General features: G+C 39.4%; 2 protein-coding genes across 4 annotated transcripts; one reads left to right on the top strand and one right to left on the bottom strand.

The window, feature by feature from the left end:
* The first annotated feature begins 1,122 nt into the window (after positions 1-1,122).
* On the top strand, positions 1,123-13,923 carry rundc3b (RUN domain containing 3b). The gene is made up of 11 exons (XM_031299246.2): positions 1,123-1,342; positions 6,575-6,690; positions 7,340-7,473; positions 7,919-8,004; positions 8,195-8,284; positions 9,829-9,909; positions 10,207-10,381; positions 10,766-10,923; positions 11,781-11,927; positions 12,459-12,580; positions 12,991-13,923. The coding sequence occupies exons 1-11, from the start codon at positions 1,248-1,250 to the stop codon at positions 13,134-13,136; spliced, it is 1,350 nt and encodes a 449-aa protein (XP_031155106.1). The 5' UTR covers positions 1,123-1,247; the 3' UTR covers positions 13,137-13,923.
* Positions 13,924-14,375: 452 nt separating this feature from the next.
* slc25a40 (solute carrier family 25 member 40) lies at positions 14,376-21,930 on the bottom strand. Of its 3 annotated transcripts, none has more exons than XM_031299249.2 (10): positions 21,740-21,930; positions 21,415-21,522; positions 20,456-20,515; positions 17,729-17,835; positions 17,518-17,585; positions 17,028-17,152; positions 16,022-16,305; positions 15,823-15,904; positions 15,214-15,291; positions 14,376-15,116 (listed from the first exon to the last, which is right to left on the bottom strand). In XM_031299249.2, exons 2-10 carry the CDS (start codon positions 21,512-21,514, stop codon positions 14,983-14,985), a joined length of 1,038 nt encoding a protein of 345 aa, XP_031155109.1. In that variant the 5' UTR covers positions 21,515-21,522; positions 21,740-21,930; the 3' UTR covers positions 14,376-14,982. The 3 variants fall into 3 exon arrangements, with proteins under 3 accessions (XP_031155109.1, XP_035862118.1, XP_031155108.1); XM_036006225.1 differs by having other exon boundaries at positions 21,415-21,457; XM_031299248.2 differs by having other exon boundaries at positions 21,415-21,525; positions 21,740-21,929.
* Positions 21,931-22,085: the final 155 nt, after the last annotated feature.

The raw sequence follows: 22,085 nt of genomic DNA, 5'->3' as shown, positions 1-22,085 counted from the left end.
ACTGACAACTCGTTTTAAAACCGACATGGACACTAGAAAACAACAAAATGTGAGTCAATGTTTTACCATGCTGTGAAAGGTTTGTTTACATCTGCAGCCTAATGTAGCCTATTGTTAACACAGGAGTAGTAGCTACAGGGCCCTGTATGTATTTATATTTCAAGTAGCCTATGATTACCTGAGAAACTCTTGAATGTGAAGTTCAAGTTACAGGAAAATATAAGATTCTGAATCTTTTCATTAATTTTGTCGGATGAATCAGCTTTTTAACGCTTGCAAAATAAAACAGACATGCCATTCACACATGAGATCATTTTCTGTGTATGGAAGAGTAGCAGTCACTCACACATTTTATTTAACTTCTCACACTGATGACAGGCTAAAAATCATCTCGCTTTTCTTTCAGGACCCTTGTCAGTACCCGATCCGTACCGCCTGTCAAATCCGTTCTGCGCATGCGCAATACAATTATTAAATTAGTATTTAGAGGAGCAACAGAATGACATATGCAGGTAAATATTGCGTATAACACAATCTGTAAAAACTGTGATATGAACAGGTAGCCTTATTTTAAAAGCCAAATTATTATTATTATTATTATTATTATTATTATTATTACTTATTTATTTGTGAAAGTATGACTAGACATAACAAACAAAATAAATTAGTTTATTTGATGTTTCATTTATTCAGTTCACTGCAATTGTATTATCAATTAAAAAGATGATGATACATTATTAATAAAATGATAAATAAATAAATAATGATAATAATACAATTCATCATCATAATCACAATAATAATACATTTATATAGCCTATAAATAAATAAACCCCCAGGTCCCTAAAACAAAAAAATTAATACAAATAAAATACAGACCTGACATTAGTGTCTTTAATATTAAATATTATCCCTGTTTATATAACACTATAGCAGGATATTATAGGACATCTACCAACATTGGCCCACTGTGTGTTAATATAAATGAATTTGAAAGCAAACAGCCTGAGCAGATACCTTCCTGATAAATTCTGCAAATTACAATTTTGCTGCTGGTCTGCCGTACATGCTTTTATTTCGAAAGTATCAGCCGGAAGTCCTATAATATTTGACTTGACCAAAGACTCAGTGGACTTGACGCAGGTTTGTGTTGCCCCTCCTTGAGCTGAGCATCGTGTGTTCCTCTGGTGTGACGAGACAGCTACCCTGGTGCAGAGGGAGCGGAGAGGCTCGGACACGGGCCGGGGATGGCTTCGCTCGGCGTGGGGCTGCATCTCATCCGCAAGAGGGGAGCAGGCAGGACCGCCGCGGTGGAGAGGAGGAATCTTCTCACGGTGTGCAGGTGGGAATTCCTCACCCTGTTCTTTTTTCTAATGGTGACAGAGGATGAAACAATGTCTGACGGTAGATTTGTTTATTAATAATTTCAGAGGCGTTTTTTTAAGGTTAGCTTTGGGAGCAGGGCTGCAACTCCGCACTCCATCAGTATTTAAAAATATGACTTCATATACATAATAAAGTAATTCTGTGTCTGCTGGATGAGATGCATTAAAATATATTTGAAAAAAACATGAATTAATCAGCTGGCTTACCTGGATGGTAAATGCATCTCTTTGATTCACTCAAACACTCACGCACACAGATAGCCTACACATTTACGCCCACCACCCACATTCAGCCTAAGCCTCCTATAAACATACAATCACATTTCACTTTTAATTACTCAAGAGTCCAAATTCCTCCATCACAACCCCACCCAGTAAAAATGTTGGATTAGTCATCAAAAACTGTTTGTAATATGTTCTGTTTTATTATTATTATTATTATTATTATTATTATTATTATTATTATTATTATTATTCATGTAACTGCAAATATGTATCTTTTTTTGGAAGCCCCCTCCACACTACCAGCACTATAATTCAAGTAGATATATACTAAGTGTTACTAAGTGTGCTTTATTTGTTTTAACTGTAAAGCCTGAATTTAGATGATTCGAGAAAACAATACATAAATTCAGTGTTTTTCTAGAATATACAGTAAACATTGCAATTCATTTATTCATTCAATTCATTTTCTCAATGCATTCACGTATGATATGCTGGTTATTAAATATGGAGCATGGCTGACAGATGAATAGATAGATGCTAAGGTATGCACACACATGTCGCCTGCCTGTTTGTCCTTAGCTCTTTGTCAGTTGAAGTGAAAAGTACTCAGATTATTAATCTGTGCTCATCTCAGTAACTGACTGACCCTGTCCCTGTGATGTGTCACCAAGAAATGGTAACAGTTTAGAAAACAAACTGATAATGCACCACCTGGTCAAACTTGTGGCCAAATATAATTTTCAGGTTTCAGGACAGTGTCAGATGGGACTGTGCCTGGTTCGCCTTCCTCCATTACCGTCACTTTAAACGGAAGTAAAGGGAGAGTAATTAGACGCAGGTGCTCCTTGCCAGCCTCTCCGGTCTTTTTCGCGACTCTTTCTGCCTCAGCACCAGCCATCAACTCGCTGGTGGCTCAAGCAGAGGAGGGAGAAGAGTGGGAGAAGTGATGGCAGATTGGCAAAATGAATCAACAGAAGATGAAAATAAAGACTGAACAAAATAGAGGGAGAAAATTCACTTTTTACATACATTTTACCTTTGTTTGTTGTAGCTTTAATATTGTTGAAATTATCTTCTGCAACACTGCGAGACAGAATTTTATCATGGAGATGAAATTATTCTGTCGATGTTGTTTTGAAAAAAAGAAGCCAAATATCCCCTTTTTCCAGCTTCTCAAATGTGAAGATTTTGATGCGTTTCTTGTTATTTATACATGATAGTAAACTTTGTTGGTCAAACATATTACAACATTATTTTATACTATTTTTCTGACATTTTATAGACAAAATGATTAGTCAAGCAGACAAATCAATAGTTTTTCAGCCATATTAACATATATATTCTGTAATTGCTTGTAGCAGCTCTTTATTTGAACTATACATGATAATGTGATGTTTAACATTGAATATAATATTTTCCATGCAAATTGTCGAAATCTTGTGCATAATTTTTACCTGGTATACAGTATTTGGTATTTTTTGAAACTTGAGGATTTTCACCAAAAGTTAAAGATTGAACAGTGCTTGTCTGCACAGCATGAGTTTGTACTGATTGGCCCGTCGGCAGGCTGCTGCTTGTAAGGGGATTTAAAGTGCTCATATTATGCTTTTTGGCTTTTTCCCTTTCCTTTATTGTGTTATATATCTTTTTTGTGCAGTGCATGTAATAGTAATACAAAGTGAAAAAGCCCAAAGTCCACCCCAAAGGGACTTACCATCTCCAACAGAAAACACTGTTCACAAACTGCTCCAAACAGCTCTATTGTAGTCCAGCCTTTACTTCCGTGACGAACGTGCGTCACTTTGTAACACGTTATAATGCTCGCCTAGCTGCTAGCATGGGACGCCCTCATACTCTGCTTCTGACTGTGTGTTAGTCCTTACCTAGGTACTGCGCATGTGCGACTCCCAACAAAGATGGAACAGAAGTGTGATGTCTCACTCTGTAGCTAAAACAGAGAGCTCAACACACAGGGTGAAAAGAGGAGCTGCAACAATGTGCAGTACATCAAAAACATAGTGTTTTTTGAAAATTAAACCATGTAAACCTATCCTGGTACAACCTTTAAATACAATTATGAAGCATGATATGAGCACTTTAAGCTTTAAGAAAATTGTAGCTTGCTGCTGGGAGTGAGTGTGAGAGGAAAGCAGAGACTCTATTGTAGCTGCTGCAGTAGCCATCAACACAACTATACATGCCATTGAAAAGATGCCAGTTGTTTTTACTTATCTAATACTGGTAATCAGTCCACAATACCTATTATTTCTCCAGATGTCTAGATCATGTGTCTCAGGCCGAAAAAGCTTCTTAAGTTGCTTTGATAAATGTCACTGGTTGCCCCTGTGTCTTAAAGACTTTTTTTCTTCTTTTTTTTCACTTAATCAGCTTTTCCTTTATGTTTGGGGCAGTCAGCCTTGAGTTAGACAAGCTGGAGACCCTAATTAACCTTACAACAGATTTTGTTGATGTACTGTAGGTTTGCCGGGCCTTTTTCAATAGACCTTTTTTTTACTCAATTCAATTCAATTTTATTTATAGTATCAAATCATAACAAGAGTTATCTCGAGACACTTTACAGATAGAGTAGGTCTAGACCAAACTCTGTACTTTACGAAGCCCCAACTATTACAGTGGTTGCCTCAAGAGCAAGCATTAGCAGTAGCTATTGCGACAGTGGCAAGGAAAAACTCCCTTTTTTGTTAGGAAGAAACCTCGGACAGACCCAGACTCTTGGTAGGCGGTGTCTGACGGCACCAGTTGGGGAAGTGGTGAATGGTGGCAATAATAGTCATAATAAAGATAGTGAAACAGTGATCACAATGGTAGTCATAGTAGTTCATGTCATAGTAGGGCACAGCAGGGCGTTACGGGGTGTAGTGTGGCACAGCAGCCTGGGTGGACGCGGTTGGACGCGGCAGGACGCAGTCGGACACTGCGGGGAAACGTAGAGCGTAGCAGTGTGTAGTAAGTCCATAGCGTCAGCTGCACCCAGGACCCCGGTGTAGGTGCCACCCAATTCCAAGGCGATGTTCTGGGTGAAGAAGAAGCAAAGGGACTCCGGGGAGAAAACTCCCCAGAGCTAGGTTAGTAACAGGCATTTCTGGGACTAAGATGCACACAAAAGGAGACAAGTGAAAAGAGAGAAGAGGGAGCGGCTCATTGTGTCCTTGGAAGGAGCTTCCCACAGCAGTCTAGAGTTATAATAGCATAACTAAGATAGGCAGGCTAAAGAGAGGGGCCCTGGACCGGGCTCGTACTCTCTCCTGCCGGAACGGGCTTGTACTTCCTGCCTCCCTCTACTCTACTCTACTATGCTGCAACTCCTCACTCCCTAACTATAAGCTTTATCAAAGATGATGGTTTTCAGTTTATTCTTAAATGTGGCGACGGTGTCAGCCCCCCGAACCCAAGTTGGGAGCTGGTTCCACAGGAGAGGAGCCTGATAGCTGAAGGCTCTGGCTCCCATTCTACTTTTAGAGACTCTAGGAACCACAAGTAGCTCTGCATTCTGGGAGCGCAGTGCTCTAGTGGGACAATAAGGTACTAAGAGCTCTTCTATGTATGATGGTGCTTGACCATTTAGTGCTTTGTAGGTCAGGAGAAGGATTTTAAATTCAATCCTGGATTTTACAGGAAGCCAATGCAGGGAAGCTAATACAGGAGAAATGTGATCTCTTTTGTTAGTTCTTGTCAGAACACGTGCTGCAGCATTCTGGATCAGCTGGAGAGTCTTGAGGGACTTATTTGAGCAGCCTGATAGTAAAGAATTACAGTAGTCCAGCCGGGAAGTTACGAATGCATGGACTAGTTTTTCAGCATCGTTTTGAGACAGGATGTTCCTGATTTTGGCAATGTTACGAAGATGGAAAAAGGCTGTTCTTGAGGTTTGTTTTAAGTGGGCGTTAAAGGATAGATCCTGGTCAAAAATGATTCCTAGATTTCTGACAGTAGTGCTGGAGGCCAGGGCAATACCATCTAGGGTAGCTATATATTTATATCTATATATTACTGAAGACATTTGACAGCAGGAAACTAACATGTTTAATCAGTAACATTTGTTTGCATTCCATGTAGATTAGCAAATTTCAAGATTCTCCATCATGTAAAACATGGAGGAAAACATCAAATACTGCTTCAGTGGTAAAAAAGGTTTTTATAAAGAAATGAGGAAATTATTTTTTATAGACTGACAGAAAAAACACACAACAAAACACACCCTTATACAATAGTTACCTTCTAAAGTGTTTGAAAGTGAAATATACATGATTTTTGGTTTTAAGCTGAAATCTATCCGTTTTGATCTTTTTTCACAGGAAGTGTGCACTCTGTGGTCACCCTGCTGCTAAGCAACGAGATAGAGGGAGATGAAGTCAGATTTTTTAGCTGACGTTCAGGGCTACACACAATTTAGCAGAATTGAGACACACACACCCACACATACATATTGTTGCCTTGTCCATTAACTCTTCTATCGGATTAGTTAAAACCAGATTAGTCGGTGCACTGTCATAGTGGGCAGCATATTATGGCTGGTTTCACCACAGGATATTATAATCAAAGCCTCATTATAACTATGGAGGCCAAATGTGTTTATTTTCCTTGCCTTGTAATTAATGACATACATGTGCATTACCAGTTAGTGTGTCTTCGTCTTTGACATCAGTGTGGGATCAGACAGCAACAAAAAGTATTTTATCATTGTGGACACTTAGATGAAACATGGGAATAGATCCCTCGCAGATTTAAAGGGTTACTCACTTTCATAAAGTTGGGAACTCACAGGGGCCAAGATATCCTGACTTTATAGTATGTTTTACTGAAACACTGTATTCTACAATTACCATAATGCAACCAGTAGCATATCTTCATTAGACCTAAAGGTAAATGCCTATAAAGTTTACCTTTAAGCAACAGGCCCAATAACTTTTAATAACAGCGTGTGCATCTTCTTTTGTCTTCAGGTTTTCAGTGAAGACTCTACTGGACCGCTCCTGTTTTGAGACAATAGATGACACATCTCCAGACTTTGTTAACTTTGTTTCCATCCTGGAGCACATTCTCAGTCATCGACTCAAAGGTAAAAAAATCATAAGTATCCCTCTTTTCATCCACATGCAGGTAATTAACCTATACACATACATGTAATATTTAAACTGCAGAATGCCATATTATTTGACTTTATTTGATAATTGATAGGAGAGTGACAGGAAACATGGGGAGAGAGAAAGCGCAAGATGATGTATAGTAATGTTCCTCAGTTGGAAATAAGCACAGGACGTGTCTTTATACCATCGACCCATGAGGACGAAGAGAATATTGAAAAATAAGCAACATATGTGAAATTGCAGTGACTCAGTTTAAATCACAAGCTTCTTGTTTCCCTTTGAGATTAGTGTCAAGTATGGACACTGGTGAAATTATTTTCAGTATCAAACAGTGTATTCTTATTATTCTTAAACTATCGTATAAATACTGGCCTGCTAAAGACCAATATTTGAGGTCTCCATTTTCAGAAAGTTTGACTCTTTTCTTTACATCTTTACCACCCTTAACAGTGCACATTTTATGTCACTTTAACTTAATTTATGGGTAAAAGAGCCCTTTAACTGTGTTCCACTGCCATTTGAATAACAAGTATACAAACTTGCTTTAACATTTAGAGCATCATAAATTTGATTCAGATTCAAGCTTGTAAAAACCTCTGTTTCTGTCTCTCTTTCCATCAGGTCAGACCACTTGGTTTGGCTATGAGAGTCCTCGGAGTTTCTGGGATTACATAAAAACCGCCTGCAGTAAAGTCCCTCATAATTGCATCCGAAGCATTGAGAGCATGGAGAATGTCCGAGCATCCAGAGCTAAAGTGAGGATAAAACTACCTGTCTTGGGATCTGATTTAATAACACAAGGCAGCAGGGAAGACAACTTGAATTTCCAAAACGTTAGAAAGTTGAATACAAACAGACCATTTGATAAAAATCAGAAGATATAAGCAATATCAGTTTTATATACACAGAACTACATCTTCCGTCAGCCCAAAAGGATCCCGACCTACAGCACATATACTGCACAATCAGGCGTTTGTTAGTTTAGCTTACTTTGCATTATCCACTCAGAAAAAGAACAAAGGGAACACAAAAATGTTAAGAACACTCATGCACATAAAACATGACTTCATCTTACCCCGTGGGTAAGAGAACACACAATTGAAGCTATTATTGTTCTACAATCAGGCTGTAGGTAAAACAAAAGACACATGCACACTCAGTTTTGCCTAACAGCTCAATGTTACTTGTTTCTCTCTGCAGGGCAGGGCATGGATCAGAGTGGTCCTGATGGAGAAAAGATTATCAGAATACATCTCATCTGCACTGAGGGACTTCAAAACCACCAGGTCTTAATGTGGTGCTCATATACTGTACACACTGTTTCCCCTTTAACCCAATTATAGACATTTTATCAAATCAAGTGTAATTTAGATCTTTTTACACTTGACATCAGGCAGTCAGTTATTACAGATCAGTTGACTAGATCTAGAGAAGTTGAATGATAGCCAATAATGTGCGCACATGTCTTGATTGTAGGAGGTTTTATGAGGACGGAGCGATCATGCTGGGAGAGGAGGCGGGGCTGTTGGCAGACACACTCATCGGACTCAACACCATTGACTTCAGGTACTCATGTTCTGCTATTTCTTACTGTAACTCTTCAGTCCTGCTTTCTCTCCCTGCTGCACATTGAGCGCTTAGCATTCTCTGCATCAAACACATTTTTTGGCAAAGTGTCATCGGAAAAGTGACAACCCCTTTAACAATTTTGAGGCTGATCCAAAAGGCTTTCATGTTAGAGTTAAAAAAGGAGAATGTGGATGGGATAATACGCCGTTTCTGAAATAGAAATATGTTTTAGATTAAATGTTATATAATATATAGGACCAAGAAACCACAGAAACCAGAAACAAAGAGGCCAGACAGTCACTGCAGTCGCATCACTTGCAAAAATTGCAGAATAATGTGATGGGGTAAGAAAGAAAGCTTTTAAAAAAAAAAATAAAAAAAAATCATATACTAACTTAACACACTGCATTAGCTGCATACTGTCATGTTTGTTCAAGAAAGACTAGGCTTGGACCCAAATGCAGTGAGAGGATTTATTAAAACAAAAGAGTCTTACACAAAGTGTCCTCAGGAAGGTAGCCAGGCTGGAACAATCGAAAAACAGAATCCACAAAAACACAGAGAAACATCCAACAAGAAAACACGGCAAAAGAATACACCGCAAACAGAATGAACGGGAAACAGAATGAAATGATCCGACCAGAGACAAAGACAGAACAGGAACTAAATACACCAAGTAACGAGGACTAACACAGGACAGGTGACACAACAGGTGGAACAATCAAAAAAGGTGGGAAATGAACAAAGACAGGAAGAAAGCTAGACAAGACAAGGGAGACAAGACAGACTACAAAATAAAATAGGAAACAGAACATAACAGAAAAACAAGACTACCACAATAAGACAAAACACCAAAACCCTGACACATACGAGACAGTGATCCTCAGTGGTAATGGGATATTTGCTGAACACCACAAACAATGTCCTCAAATATAACCATCATGTAGAATCTGTCTACAGTCTGTCTCACAAAATTGGTACAAATTTGTATTTACTTCCAGGTTGTTGATAGTGCTTTAGATGAAATTAATAGAAGAGATTTTGAATCAGCAAACATGAAACATTTGTGTTTGCCATGTTGTTTTTTTAAATCATTCCAAAATAATGCTTTACTAAAATATATTTTAATACAAAATCACATAGGGGATCGGAAATTAGTTGAAAAACAAATCTGTGCATTTGATAAAGCACTAGTAATTTTAGATACAATTAGAAATTCTTAGATAAAGCTGGAGGAGCTGAAGAGAAATACACTTTTATTTTATTTATCATGTTTTATTGTTTATACACTTGAATCAAAGTAGATTGAAGATGTTTTATTTGGATCAACAGAAAGAAGTTTAAACATATCTCTACAAAGTGATTGAAATGAATTACAAATATAAAATACAAAACTCATGTTTGTATAAGTATTCACCTCAATAGGACACATCTAAATCATCACTGTTGCAGCAGAAATGCAAAGAATATGTTACAAGGAAAGTTTGTGTAAATCTGGTAAAAGAAGAAACGGTGCTTTGATTTTCCATCCTGTCTTTTAGCTTCTGTCTGAAAGGAGAGGGTCTGGACGGTAGCTGCCCCGCTGTGATCGACTACACACCTTACCTCAAGTTCATTCAGAAGTGTGTGAGGTCAAATAACACCCATCACACAGTTCATCATCAGTGTACTGCATAGCAGGGGTCAACAAAGTCATTTTTATTCTGATTTATATGATCCTTATATTTACATTATCCACAGCAGATTTGTAAAAAAAAAAAAAACATGTAAAAGTTTTAACTATGAAAGGTGAGATTTCAGCTGTGGATGGGGGGGACAACTATGTTTTTGTCATAGGGTCAGATTTGGCCCAGGGTCCGCTGTTTGCCTCCCACTGCTGTGATGGATGTATACTAATATGAGGCTGGTTCCCTGTGCAGTGCAGACAGCATCAGCAGCGACGAGGAGGAGATGAGGACTATGGGGAGCAGCGGCAGTGAGAGCAGCAGCCCCGACAAAATGGCCACCGCTGCCTCCATCTTCACCGAGCAGAGCAACTTGGTCAGCAAGTGCAAACGCTTTGAGCAGAAGTACCGAGTGGCGTTGGAGCAGAAGGTAGTATGTGTGTGTTTAATATTTCAATCAGTAGAGTTTTATGTTTTATGAGCATTGGAGGCTTGAACTGTGAAATGCCAGGAGGAAAGGTGTTCCATGAAGACATGTTTTTTGACACAAACAAACATTCAGCTTGACTGTTTTTCTTGAATATACAACATCAGTAATGTTGCTTCCCTCTGTGGCTTCAGCTGTTATTCAAGATGATGGAGCTGCCACAGTCTCTGCTCTTCCGTTATTTTGTTTGCTTTGAGCCAAAACAACAAACTTAGATGTGCATTCATATTGCAGTGCCTTCATGGCATTAGGCAAACAAATAGAAAACAGTGTGTGTGTGTGTGTGTGTGTGTGTGTGTGTGTGTGTGTGTGTGTTTGTCTTCCCAGGGTTACCTGGAAGAGCTGGTCCGTCTACGAGAAGCCCAGCTGTCAGAGGCTGTGTCTAATAACAAAGCTCTTCAGCAGAGCCTAGCAGACACACACCTCTCCCACACACTGGAGAAAGAACAGCTTGAGTACATCATACTGGAACTACAGGACCAACTGTAAGTTCATCCTGCTCAGTGTGGGTGTGTTTGTGTGTGTGTGTGTGTGTGTGTGTGTGTGTGTGTGTGTGTGTGTGTGTGTGTGTGTGTGTGTGTGTGTGTGTTTGTCAATGCATGTGAGGTCACTGATGGTGAGGTGGAGAGGACTTTGCAGCTGATCCAGCTGTGAGTTTGACATTCAGGACACAGCAGGAAGCCTGCAGGCTGCAGGTGGTTTGTTATTTATGTGTTGTTGAAGCAATCACCAAGAGGAAAAGCTGCATTAGCGTTGTGTCTTTAAACTAATGTTCTAATCAGTGGGGGAAAAAAACTTTCTCTGTTTGATCACTTATTAAATGAAGGCTGCAAAGTCTGTCTAGAGGTGTCACGGTCTCTGGCGAGAATGGCAATGTGAGTCAGAGAGTATTTAGGAGTATAAAATGCAGGTAAAAGTCTTATAAGGCTTATAAGGCAGTTTGCAAGAGTGTTCAGGCTGAGTAATGATCTGAAACGTTGTAGTAATGTTTGAAAAATGTCATAACGATATTGATACACTTAACAAACTACCAAGGATCCCTTAAATTTAGTTATCAAAAACATGTGACCGAGATATGTAGTGGGACTTTTTATATACAAAAATTAAACTTGTTAGTGCTCTCTGATTGATACACTATGTATGTAATGGTGACACTGTTTTCTAGCTTTTTGATGAGTTGAGATAGTTTTTGCACCTTATTAAGATTGTTTGGTACTTTACTACTAATAGAAAAAAGGTTCGGAGTAGATGCCAGTCGAAGGTAACTGAATACTGAATACTTAATTTGAAGAGTTTATTTAATAAAAAATTGTATTAAACTCGGAACGTCTATTGTCTTCAGGACGGTGATGAAGAACAATGATTTGCGGTCCAGACAAGAGTTGACAGCCCATCTGACCAATCAGTGGCCATCTCCCGTCGCCTTGGATGCCAATGCCGTTGCCTTGGACACACTGCTGTACAGGAAGAGCATGGGACAGTGGGAGGAGTATGTAGATGAGTTTACATCCTTCAGCTTCTAACTAATTATTATTTTCATTAATAATGTGAATATGTTCACAAACATCTTCCAGTGTCTCGTAATTGTAATCTTTGTAATTCACACCAGTTAGGTTCTTTCTGGCATATCCCCCACTGTTACTGTATTTATTTTTGGGAGCAGGTTAGTTAAATGACTTTAACACAAGTAATGTTATTAAATGATGATTTTAACTTAAAACATGACTCAAGAGAAAATTATGGCTATTATGTTTGAAATTAAGAAAGTATGAAACAGGGAAAAAACTTAGTTTTTCTTTTTTGATTTTTCAAATAATTGTATAGTGGAAAATTCACATCACAATTTCTCAGACCCAAGATGAAATAGTTTTTGTCTGACAGTCAGTTTACAATGATAACAAAGTAGGAAAACCAGTCAATCAAAAATGGTTGTTGATTCATTTTCTGTTGATTGACTAATTGTTTCAGCACTATGTGTGTTATGTGTGATCTTTACTGATCCTCTGTTCTCTCTCTGCAGGAAGAGTTTCCAGAGTCTGGAGCAGCTGTCTGCAGACATGAGTCTCTCCCAGACGTCTCTTGGACCGTCAAACACACTGAGTGTGGAGGCCAGGCCGACTGGCACACACTGGCCCCACCAAGGTACGTCTCCTTCTGCAAGTAAGCACCGTTGTCCAGGAGGGGCTCCTCTCTGATGTGGGTATAGGCATGGGCCGGTATGAGATTCTGACGGTATGATAACCTTCATCAAAAATATCACGCTTTCACGGTATTGCAATTACAGCTTTAAAAAGTTTTATTGAATTTATTAAAAAAAAAAATCAAAAAAATCAAAAGAATTCCATTGAACACAATGTATTTTATTTTTAAACACAGGGAGAGGGATTTCTAAAGTGCACTTTCTGTACTTGAAGACTCATACCTTAGGAACGGTATGACAGAAAATGTTAGTGGTTTTAAAACCGTGACTTTTTAAAACCGCGGTATACCTTGAAAGCGGTAACCGGCCCATGCCTATGCGGGTATTGATTATGTGCATCTTTTCCACTCAGGTAAAGAGGAGACTCCGTCTCTAAGAGGTCTGTGTGGCTCCCTGACCTCAGTCGCCAGCTACAAGTCTTTGGCCAGCCTGAAGTCCAGCGAGTGCTTGGCCAGTCCTGCAACAGAGATCAGCAGCCCAGGCTTCACTCCTTCATAGGGAACGGAGAGCTAAAAAAAAGCAGATCTCCACCAGGACCAGACAATCCAGGAACTTTCTTAATGTAGGTTATATTGATTTGTAGACTTGTATGTTCTGTATATTGAGCCCAGAGCTTTAACAGATAGAAGTCAGGTTTGCAAGTTGAGGATCTAGTGTTGCATGTTCTTAAAACTCAAGAGCAGCTCCATCAGATCGAATGTCTTGTTAATGAACCATTCAGCTGTTACTTCACAAGTATGTTATAAATTATTTTGTTTTGTTGGGATTTTTATTTGTGGAGCATCTGTTTTTTTTTCTTTTATAGGAAATAAATTAAAATGATAGACAGCTGATGTAAGAATTGAAAATGATTTACCAGGAGATGACAGCATGCTGAAAATACAGATCAGAGTTCTGAGAAAACACAAAATACTGAAAGCCTCGATCGTTGTTTCGTCTCGTCACTACGAATTATTTCCTGCAGTTGACAGGGTCTTTCATTATCTTGTGCTGTTACTGCTGCCACTGAATGTATGTCATTGTTTTTTTAATCTAGTAGTCTTTTTGATTTATGATGAATGCACCTCCACTTTTATCAGCAAAATTTTGCATAATGCCGTCTTACATTGTATTCTTATGTGTAAATGTTCTTGCACTTTTCTGTTTTTATTTTATTTGATTAGTGTTATGTTGTCAATGTCATGCATAATGCAGTGTCACATGGTTTTGTTCTCAGGTAATGATCCCTGCGATTAATATTCCCCCTTCACTTCTGAGTTTATTTTAAAGTTCAGCTTTTATCAGATACAGACTCCTGTTATTATTCCCTTTAATGATTCAAATGCAGTACTTTAATGGCTAGTTTTACCACAAAATAGACAAAATTCCTAAAATAAAATAAAAATTCAGAATAATGACCTGTGTCAGAACCCAGTAAAGAACATCTTGCAACAGATATTTGTGAGAATGAGAAACAAGTGTATTTGCAAAATATCAGTTAAACGTAATTTGTATTATTGGTGCGTAGCCGTGTACCTCAACACTGTACTCGTGACTTTGCCTTTAGCTCGTTCTAGCAGTCATTTGCACAGACCTGTAGCAGATGTTTCATTGGATTTTTTTGCCTTTTTATCCTTTATTTTGAATAAACTACACTTCTCAGTGAGAATTTGAAAACGGCATTTGAGTTTCGTGTCGACAATGAACTGGTGTTGTGATAAAGCTTATATAAAAGTCAATTATTGAAAAAAAAAATGACAAACAAAATCAGGTATGTGTATTTGAGACGTCACATTATCAGAAAGTTTACATGTGTCACAGTCTTTTACAGTCTCTTGTCATGGCTTTACACTGGCACAGTTTTGCCTTTTTGTGTTTGTCTCTCTTATCACACATGTATTCATAGGTTACAAGGGATTGGAGTGGAAGTGCAAAAACATGGAGATCCTCTCTCGGCGTTGGGGAGGCTACACTGACTCGGAGTGACACACAGAGGAATAACATAGAGATTAATCTTACATCTCGAATGTAAGGACTTCAGGCACAATGCACACGGCCCCAGTGAGGCAGCCACATTTGAGACCTGGAAAATCACATATTATCACATATATCTGCTGGCTGTTAAATGCATTAAAAAGCATGTGATTTGAACACTGATAAGACAAAACATTATTTATTTTCAGGTGTGTGCACAGGATCTGTTGTGGTGAACAAAAAAACAGAATATTAAATTAGAAATACTAATGAAAAGAATATATTAATCTTGTAATTCAGAAAAGTGTCAAGCATTTCATTATTTTCTTCACTTCCAGGTATAGTCTAGCAGTAGTTGTGTTTGATTTGAAGAGAGATGACTGTAACAGTATCAGGTGTTACTGGTCTGCAGTGGCCCGAGTGTCCTCTCCTGGTTGCGTTTGCGGAAAAAGGCTTTTCCAAACTCATAAGAACTGATCATAATGGCGCAGGCTGGGGCCACTTTGATCAACCTTGGGAGGAAACCTGGCAGAGAGACAACGGAAAAGAGGAGTGATTACATCCCATGTAGTTGGCATGTAGGGAACTATAATGATTCACAAATGATCACACAAGTATCTACCTGCAAGCAGTCCACCGAAGCCGTCCTGCGCCACAATCCTGCTCATCACGCTGAAGGTGGAGGAGTCCTGACATGACACTTATGAGACAAAGACAACAGTCAACATCAAATGACACATTAATGCCATTCAAAAACGGAACACAAGTGATGTAATGTCAGTAATGTAGAACAACCTTTTCTGTCTGAACATACAGCCCTGTCAGATGAGCTCAAGTACCTTTTCCTCAACACCACCTGTCATGTTCCAAATGTGTTGATTTGAAATGATTTAACCCCTTCATATACAATTAGCTTTAATGTAGAAAAAAAGGGTTCATCTTATTCCACGCTGCCTGCCAGTATCACTTATATATTCTGTGTCAGCTTGTTCCAGCTCTTCATTGAGGCTATTTACACTGAGTGACATATTTTAGCCCAAAACTCAAAATTCATCCTGACATATTTGGTATCTCTTATATTGTCGACTGAAAGAGAACAATCCAAGACAATGTTTAGAAGTACCACCTAGGGTAAAACGTACCCCTGTTTGGGAATCGGCTAATGTACAACCTTTGCAATTGTCAGAAGCATTTACTAATTATTATAACAAAGAATGAATGTCGTAATTACAATTCTTTGCTTGTAGCTCTCCCAGCTTCACCTGCCTTCTCGTTTTGACGACATCGAAAGGTAACGTTACAATGGACGCAATCTGAAAGAAATGGAAATATGTATCAATTACTAGATTACGGTTTACTTATGAATTGTGATATTTTCTGTTGAGTTGAAAGCTGAGCTGTTTCAGGAGACAAGGGGCAGATGCACTCACAGAGCCCGACACCGCTCCAGATACGAAGGTAATGGTAAACGTAGGTTCACTGGTTTTATAATGTTCACACAGCCAGCTCTTGCCCTTCTCATAGTTGTACCAGTACATGGCTGAGAAGGGCACGTCTCGGAGGAGTGTGGGCCCCAAACCTCGCCACAGAGACAGCCAGCCCTCTGTTTGCACTGCAGAGCGGATGCAGTCAGTCAGCTCCCTGTACGACTGTTTCTGAGACTGCAGCTTCGTACGGATCAGCTCCAGAGGGCTGATCACTGTCGCTGAACCCACTGACACCACACACACACACACACACACACACACACACACACACACACACACACACACACGCACACGCGCACGCGCACACACACACACACACACACACACACACACACACACACACACACACACACACAGAGAGAGAGAGAAAACAAGTTCAAACACATCTTCTCTTGCTGCTGGACGGAAATGGACAAAAATCATACCGTTGCAAAGAAAAAAAACACCAGGTGACAATGACATTGAAGACCATTTTTTAGTTTGGTGGAGCATTTTAATTGAAAAGAGAAGTATCTCTCTTTATGAATTATTATCAAGCAAACTGTAGTCAACCTCATCAACTGTGCTTTTTTTAAACTCTCTTTTTAATAACTGCTTACGGTCCATTATTAAAAACAGAGTTGAACCAAGTCAGGGTCACGATGTGTCGGACTACGTTTTCAAAATGAAATCTATTGTAGGATGAAATTACAGAAATTCAGGACTGTATGGCAGAAAGTATAGGTGGTTGCCCTTGGAAATTAAACCACCAGCATTATTAAAATACTGCAAAAAGTTAACCATGCTGAAAGGAGCTCTAATAATGCCTTTTCACCTGGTACGTTTTTGTCAAATATATATGCTCTATTCTGTAAACAATAATTGAATGCAGACGATCAACAGTAATTGATGTTAAAGCCTGTAACAGAGCTGGAATCCTGTTCTCTTGATGTGACAGCAGTCAGCTCACCTCTAGCGATAGCTCCTGCCAGAAGAGGAGCCTCCTGAGCACAGTCTCCCATCCTGACCCTCAGCGCTGCACACAGCTGGTCATAGCACGTAAAGTAGATCACTGTAGCTGGGACTGCCATCACACTGGAGATAACATTATTATTAGATAAAATTATCCACATATGCTTCCCATCAAGATGATTCCAAGCAGGGAAAATGTCAACCACAAAAACAACACCACCAATAAATTAATGAATTTATTTATTAAAGAAAATTCCATTATGACAGTACTTAACATAAATCAATCTTTGGTAATCTGCCCTAAAAAAAAAAACCTCAGGTGGTTTGTACTAATCTGTACAACTTCAAACGAAAGCTCCCTTAATGAGTGCATCAGCTGCCGGCTAAACGACTGTCGACCAACCACATTTGCGCAATAACTCAACTCTAAAAGGAGAGCAGAAGTGCAAGTGAGGGAATAAAGGAGACACAGAAGGCTTCACACTCACAGGGTTGGAGGTAGACCGCTCCATAATGCTTTCATTCCTTCATTACGTACTATCTTGACGAAGGCATCCTGCAGAGATGCAGAGTGTAGAGTCAGTGTAGGAAGATGTGCTGTTTGGCAGTCGGGACAAACAAGCCTAGGCAAACTACTAATTTTATATTTTCTTTGGTAAAGAAAGAATGGTGCAATCAATGGGTATGTGAAATGGTTACCAGTGTGCCATGGAAGTGACCGGGGGCTTTGTACCAGGCCTTGGAGTTGCCGTTTTCACACACACATATGTGGTCCATAAGTCCATTGCAGTAGACAAAGCATTTCCCTGAAAGATATTGAAAGAAAAAAAACACATTTAACATTCACTGTATTACAGTTTTTCTCAAATGCTAAAACACAAAAGCCAATCCTCTAAACCAAATGACCAGTTGTCTAAACACATTTACTAAATCTAGCCATCATTTTCCAATATCATAAACACATTTCACATGAAGACACAAAAACACAATCCTCCGTTCTCATAAATCTTAACACATTTTTCTTTGCTAAAACAAAAGTTGCAAAAGAACTCTGCTCATATTCTCAAATGAAAGCTCATGTGATGCAAAATGCTTGCCACAGTCAGCAACATTTGAACACAATGAACACACCTGGCGTCATTCATTACACACAACGACTCAAAATTGAAGACACTTGTTGCTAATGCTGTGACCACATGTATAAAAGCAAGTTCAGAGTGCACAGTTTGCTGAAGATTCCAAACAAACACAATGGATGAAGGCAGAGTCAGGGGAAGAGGAATTCGAGTCAGAGGAGGGAGAAGAGCTGGCCATGGAAGAAGAGGAGCAGGCCAACGAGGAAGAGGAGTTGAAATCAGAGGAGGAAGAGGAGCAGGCCAACGAGGAAGAGGAGTTGAAATCAGAGGAGGAAGAGGAGCAGGCCAACGAGGAAGAGGAGTTGAAATCAGAGGAGGAAGAGGAGCAGGCCAACAAGGGAGAGGAGGAGGCCAACAAGGGAGAGGAGAAGGTCCAGGAGGGAGAGCAAGACAACCTCGCACCATCATTACGGACGAGATGCGAGCAACAGTCATTGACCATGTCATTGTCCATGGCATGACAATGGCTGAAGAAGAGTCCGTCCAAACCTGAGTAGGTTCACCGTGGCCACCATTATCAGGGCACTCAGACAACACAACAGGTATTGTACTCTATTGCTTTCTTTGTCACAATACAATTTTACAAGCCTGTGGAAGTAGTCTATTGGTTTCAAATCAGTTGTTACTGTATTGTAAAACATGTCAATTGACAACACATGTTTCTTTCTTTAGAGTTGAAAGAATGCCACATAGAGGTGGGAGGGTTGCCATATTTACAGCGGCACAAGAAACCCTCATTGTGGATATGGTTCGTGAGAACAACCTCATCAGACTCCGGGAGATCAGAGACAAAGTCATTGCCGATAATGTCAACTTTGAGAGCATTGATGATGTCAGCTTGGCCACAATAGACCGAGTTCTCCGGCGCCAAACGATGCGGATGAAACAGGTCTATAGGGTTCCCTTTGAGCGCAACTCTGCGCGACACAAAGACCTACGTTACGAGTATGTGCAAGTAAGTATACATCCATGTTCACAGTACAGTTAGTAGACATACTGTGTTGCTCAGTGGCCTACATTACTTCTTGACAATACTGTGCTACCTGATTGACTGTTGTTCTGAACACCTGTGCACTTTCACATTTTCACAGAGGATATTACTGTTGGACGCGATGGCCAGACCTCATGAGTACCTCTTCCTGGATGAGGCTGGCTTCAACCTGCAGAAACGAAGGCAAAGAGGCCGTAACATCATTGGCCAAAGAGCCATCACTGAGGTTCCTGGCCAACGGGGGGGTAATATTACTCTTTGTGCGGCCATGGGTTTGGAGGGGCTTGTCCACCGGCATGCTGTCCTTGGGTCTTACAACACCCAACGTCTCCTCACCTTCCTAGAGGAGCTAAAAGACATCCTCCTGGACCGCCAACAACACCATCCTGGGCCCGCACATCACATTTATGTGATCATTTGGGACAATGTACGCTTCCACAGAACAAACCAAATCAGAGAGTGGTTCACCACCAACAGTAACCACTTTTTAAACGTCTGTCTGCCACCCTACTCCCCTTTCCTGAACCCTATAGAGGAGTTCTTCTCATCGTGGAGATGGAAGGTTTATGACAGACAACCATACACTAGAGAGAACCTCCTAAGGGCAATGGAGCTGGCCTGTGTTGACATCCCAGTGGAGGCCTTCCAAGGATGGATTCGCCATTCCAGGGCGTTTTTCCCATGGTGCCTGGCAAGAGACAATATAGCCTGCGATGTGGATGAGGTGATGTGGCCTGATGCAGCTCAGCGACATGATGCCGCACAGTGATTGTGGTGTGTGTGTGTGGTGTGATTAAGTAAATAAAAAAACTTCACACCCTGATCATGTTTTCAAGAGTACTGTTGTGTGCAATAGATTCTGTTTTTGCATTGAGTTGTGTTACAGTAGTGTACATGCAGAATTTACTATAGATTTATACTCTTCATATGAAACTCACAAATCTAAATGCCTAATCCTCTGCAGAGATCTAAGAAGATCCATTACTGTAAGTTTCTAAAAATATGCATTGGCAGTTATGAAACAAAGAACCTTCTCACAAATTGAGCATTGTGTTTTCAATTGTTTTGCTGTAGTGTGTAATGTGTATAGTGTTTACATTTTTGAAAGCTTCGAGCTGCTCTTTTGGTGTGAAAGTTTGAGTTTTGAAGTGAGAAGGTGTGGTTGTGTTTATGTAGCTTTAGAAAAGGGTGTTGTGTTTAGACATTGGGGAACATGGAGGAAACGTTTGTGAAATGTGTTTTAGCATTTGAGAAAAACTGTAAACATAATACTAGACCAACGTGGTTCATATTCATTACCTTTGGGAAAGGGATTTTTCTGCGCTTGCAGTCTGATCTTCACGACATCCAAAGGTGTAACTGAAAAAAAGAAAAAGAAAAATTGACATGAGTCTGAATGTATAAAATTAAGAACATTGTATTAATGTTAATGTTAAATGTGATGTCTTTCCATGCAAATTGTAGCTCTACAGTACTTATATCATACACCAATGCTTGTACATGTTTTTGGACAGTGAAGTTTGCCAGGCGAGGTAAAACACAACATGACACTAGGGTTTCTGCATGTTGTAGTCATTATCAGAAGCAAAACTGATTTTTGGGGTGTTTTTCCACACAATACATTTTAAATATGATCCAGATAAGTAGTCCATCACAGTCACTTTTTGTTTAATGAAAGTTTTATACAGCATAATGCACATCAAATTCACATTATTAATTTTACTACATCCATGTTCATTTATTGTTTATCTTCTGGGTTGGATTTTCCAACAACAAAGCTTATACAGTAAATGCAATAACCTATTGTTTGTTAGTTGCCCCCCCAGTTCTAAGATTTTGGAGCTTCTCATCAGCATTTGAACATACCACTTGAACAGACTTATAGAAATTGTTTTGGCATCAGCTTCAATGCCACCACAAAAATGCTACTTTACTTTTAACAGAAATTTAAAAGAAACGGGATGTACACTGTGGACTGCCTACAATATTGCAAAACAGTATAAAATTGTATCAGCACTGCATTAGTTTTAGACCAGGTGTACCAACTAAAGTGTCAACTGAGATTAAGGTTTAAAGTCGTTTGAAGTAGATTTTCATTATGTACTGAATTGAGTAGAAAACAGTGACTGCCAGGAGGAAAAGAAAAATAAATGTTATGAGAAATAATTAACAGTATTACATGAGCTAAAACAAGTAAAAACACCAGCCTAGTTCTTCAAAAGAAAAAAACTACACATAACAGATCTCTAGTATCTTACCAAACAAAGATGTGAGGATGGCTCCGGAGCAGGACGCCACCATCTGTTGGAGTGGAGTAATGCCATTACAGGCTGGAGGAGCAGGACTGTGACTACTCATACTGTTTTCTTCTTAAAAACAAAGATACAGTTTGACATTAGACGTATTTAAATCTGTACGTTAGTTATCATGTATATAAAAACTTGCTTTGCCAAATGATCTAATTAGCGGCCGCATAAACGTTAGTACGTTATTACGATACCATTCCAGGTGTTGTAACATTAGCCTAACGTTACATGAAGAGAGCTCTCTGGCTAACGTTAACCCGAGTTTAACGTTTCCTACCTGCTAATGCGCCTCAGGATCAACGAAGTCTTCCATGAACAAACACATCACTCTCAGGTTGTTTAGTTACCTGACAATAAGCATAGCTCAACACGTGTTCAGCGCATAGACTATACAGTCTATGGTTCAGCGTTATGTTATTGACAGTTACCTAAGCTAGCTAGCTGTAGTTTACATAGCAAACGTTCATGAACTTTCCTACACAATGTTAATTTTAGCAGAGCACATTCTTCCATTTTTCAGAAATGCACATTACATCTAATACAATAAAGGATACAAAAACAATTACACTTATAATGTATATAATATTTTTGTTATGAAACAATTTGTCGAGATACATTTTTAA

The sequence above is a fragment of the Sander lucioperca genome, chromosome 10, assembly GCF_008315115.2.
Source record: "Sander lucioperca isolate FBNREF2018 chromosome 10, SLUC_FBN_1.2, whole genome shotgun sequence".
NCBI classification, from domain to species: domain Eukaryota; kingdom Metazoa; phylum Chordata; class Actinopteri; order Perciformes; family Percidae; genus Sander; species Sander lucioperca.
Note: the sequence above shows the minus strand (reverse complement) of the source record. Positions and strands in the feature narration are given on the sequence as shown.

What these genes read in the sequence shown, in the direction of transcription:
- rundc3b (XM_031299246.2), top strand. Translation starts at nt 1,248, where the DNA reads ATGGCTTCGCTCGGCGTGGGGCTGCATCTCATCCGCAAGAGGGGAGCA. An exon ending in AATCTTCTCACGGTGTGCAG is followed by an intron (nt 1,343 to 6,574) that starts GTGGGAATTCCT and finishes TTTTGTCTTCAG; the next exon opens with GTTTTCAGTGAAGACTCTAC. An exon ending in TACCTCAAGTTCATTCAGAA is followed by an intron (nt 9,910 to 10,206) that starts GTGTGTGAGGTC and finishes TTCCCTGTGCAG; the next exon opens with TGCAGACAGCATCAGCAGCG.
- slc25a40 (XM_031299249.2), bottom strand. Translation starts at nt 21,514, where the DNA reads ATGAGTAGTCACAGTCCTGCTCCTCCAGCCTGTAATGGCATTACTCCA. An exon ending in GAAAAATCCCTTTCCCAAAG is followed by an intron (nt 17,836 to 20,455) that starts GTAATGAATATG and finishes AATATCTTTCAG; the next exon opens with GGAAATGCTTTGTCTACTGC. An exon ending in GGCAGGAGCTATCGCTAGAG is followed by an intron (nt 16,306 to 17,027) that starts GTGAGCTGACTG and finishes GTGTGGTGTCAG; the next exon opens with TGGGTTCAGCGACAGTGATC.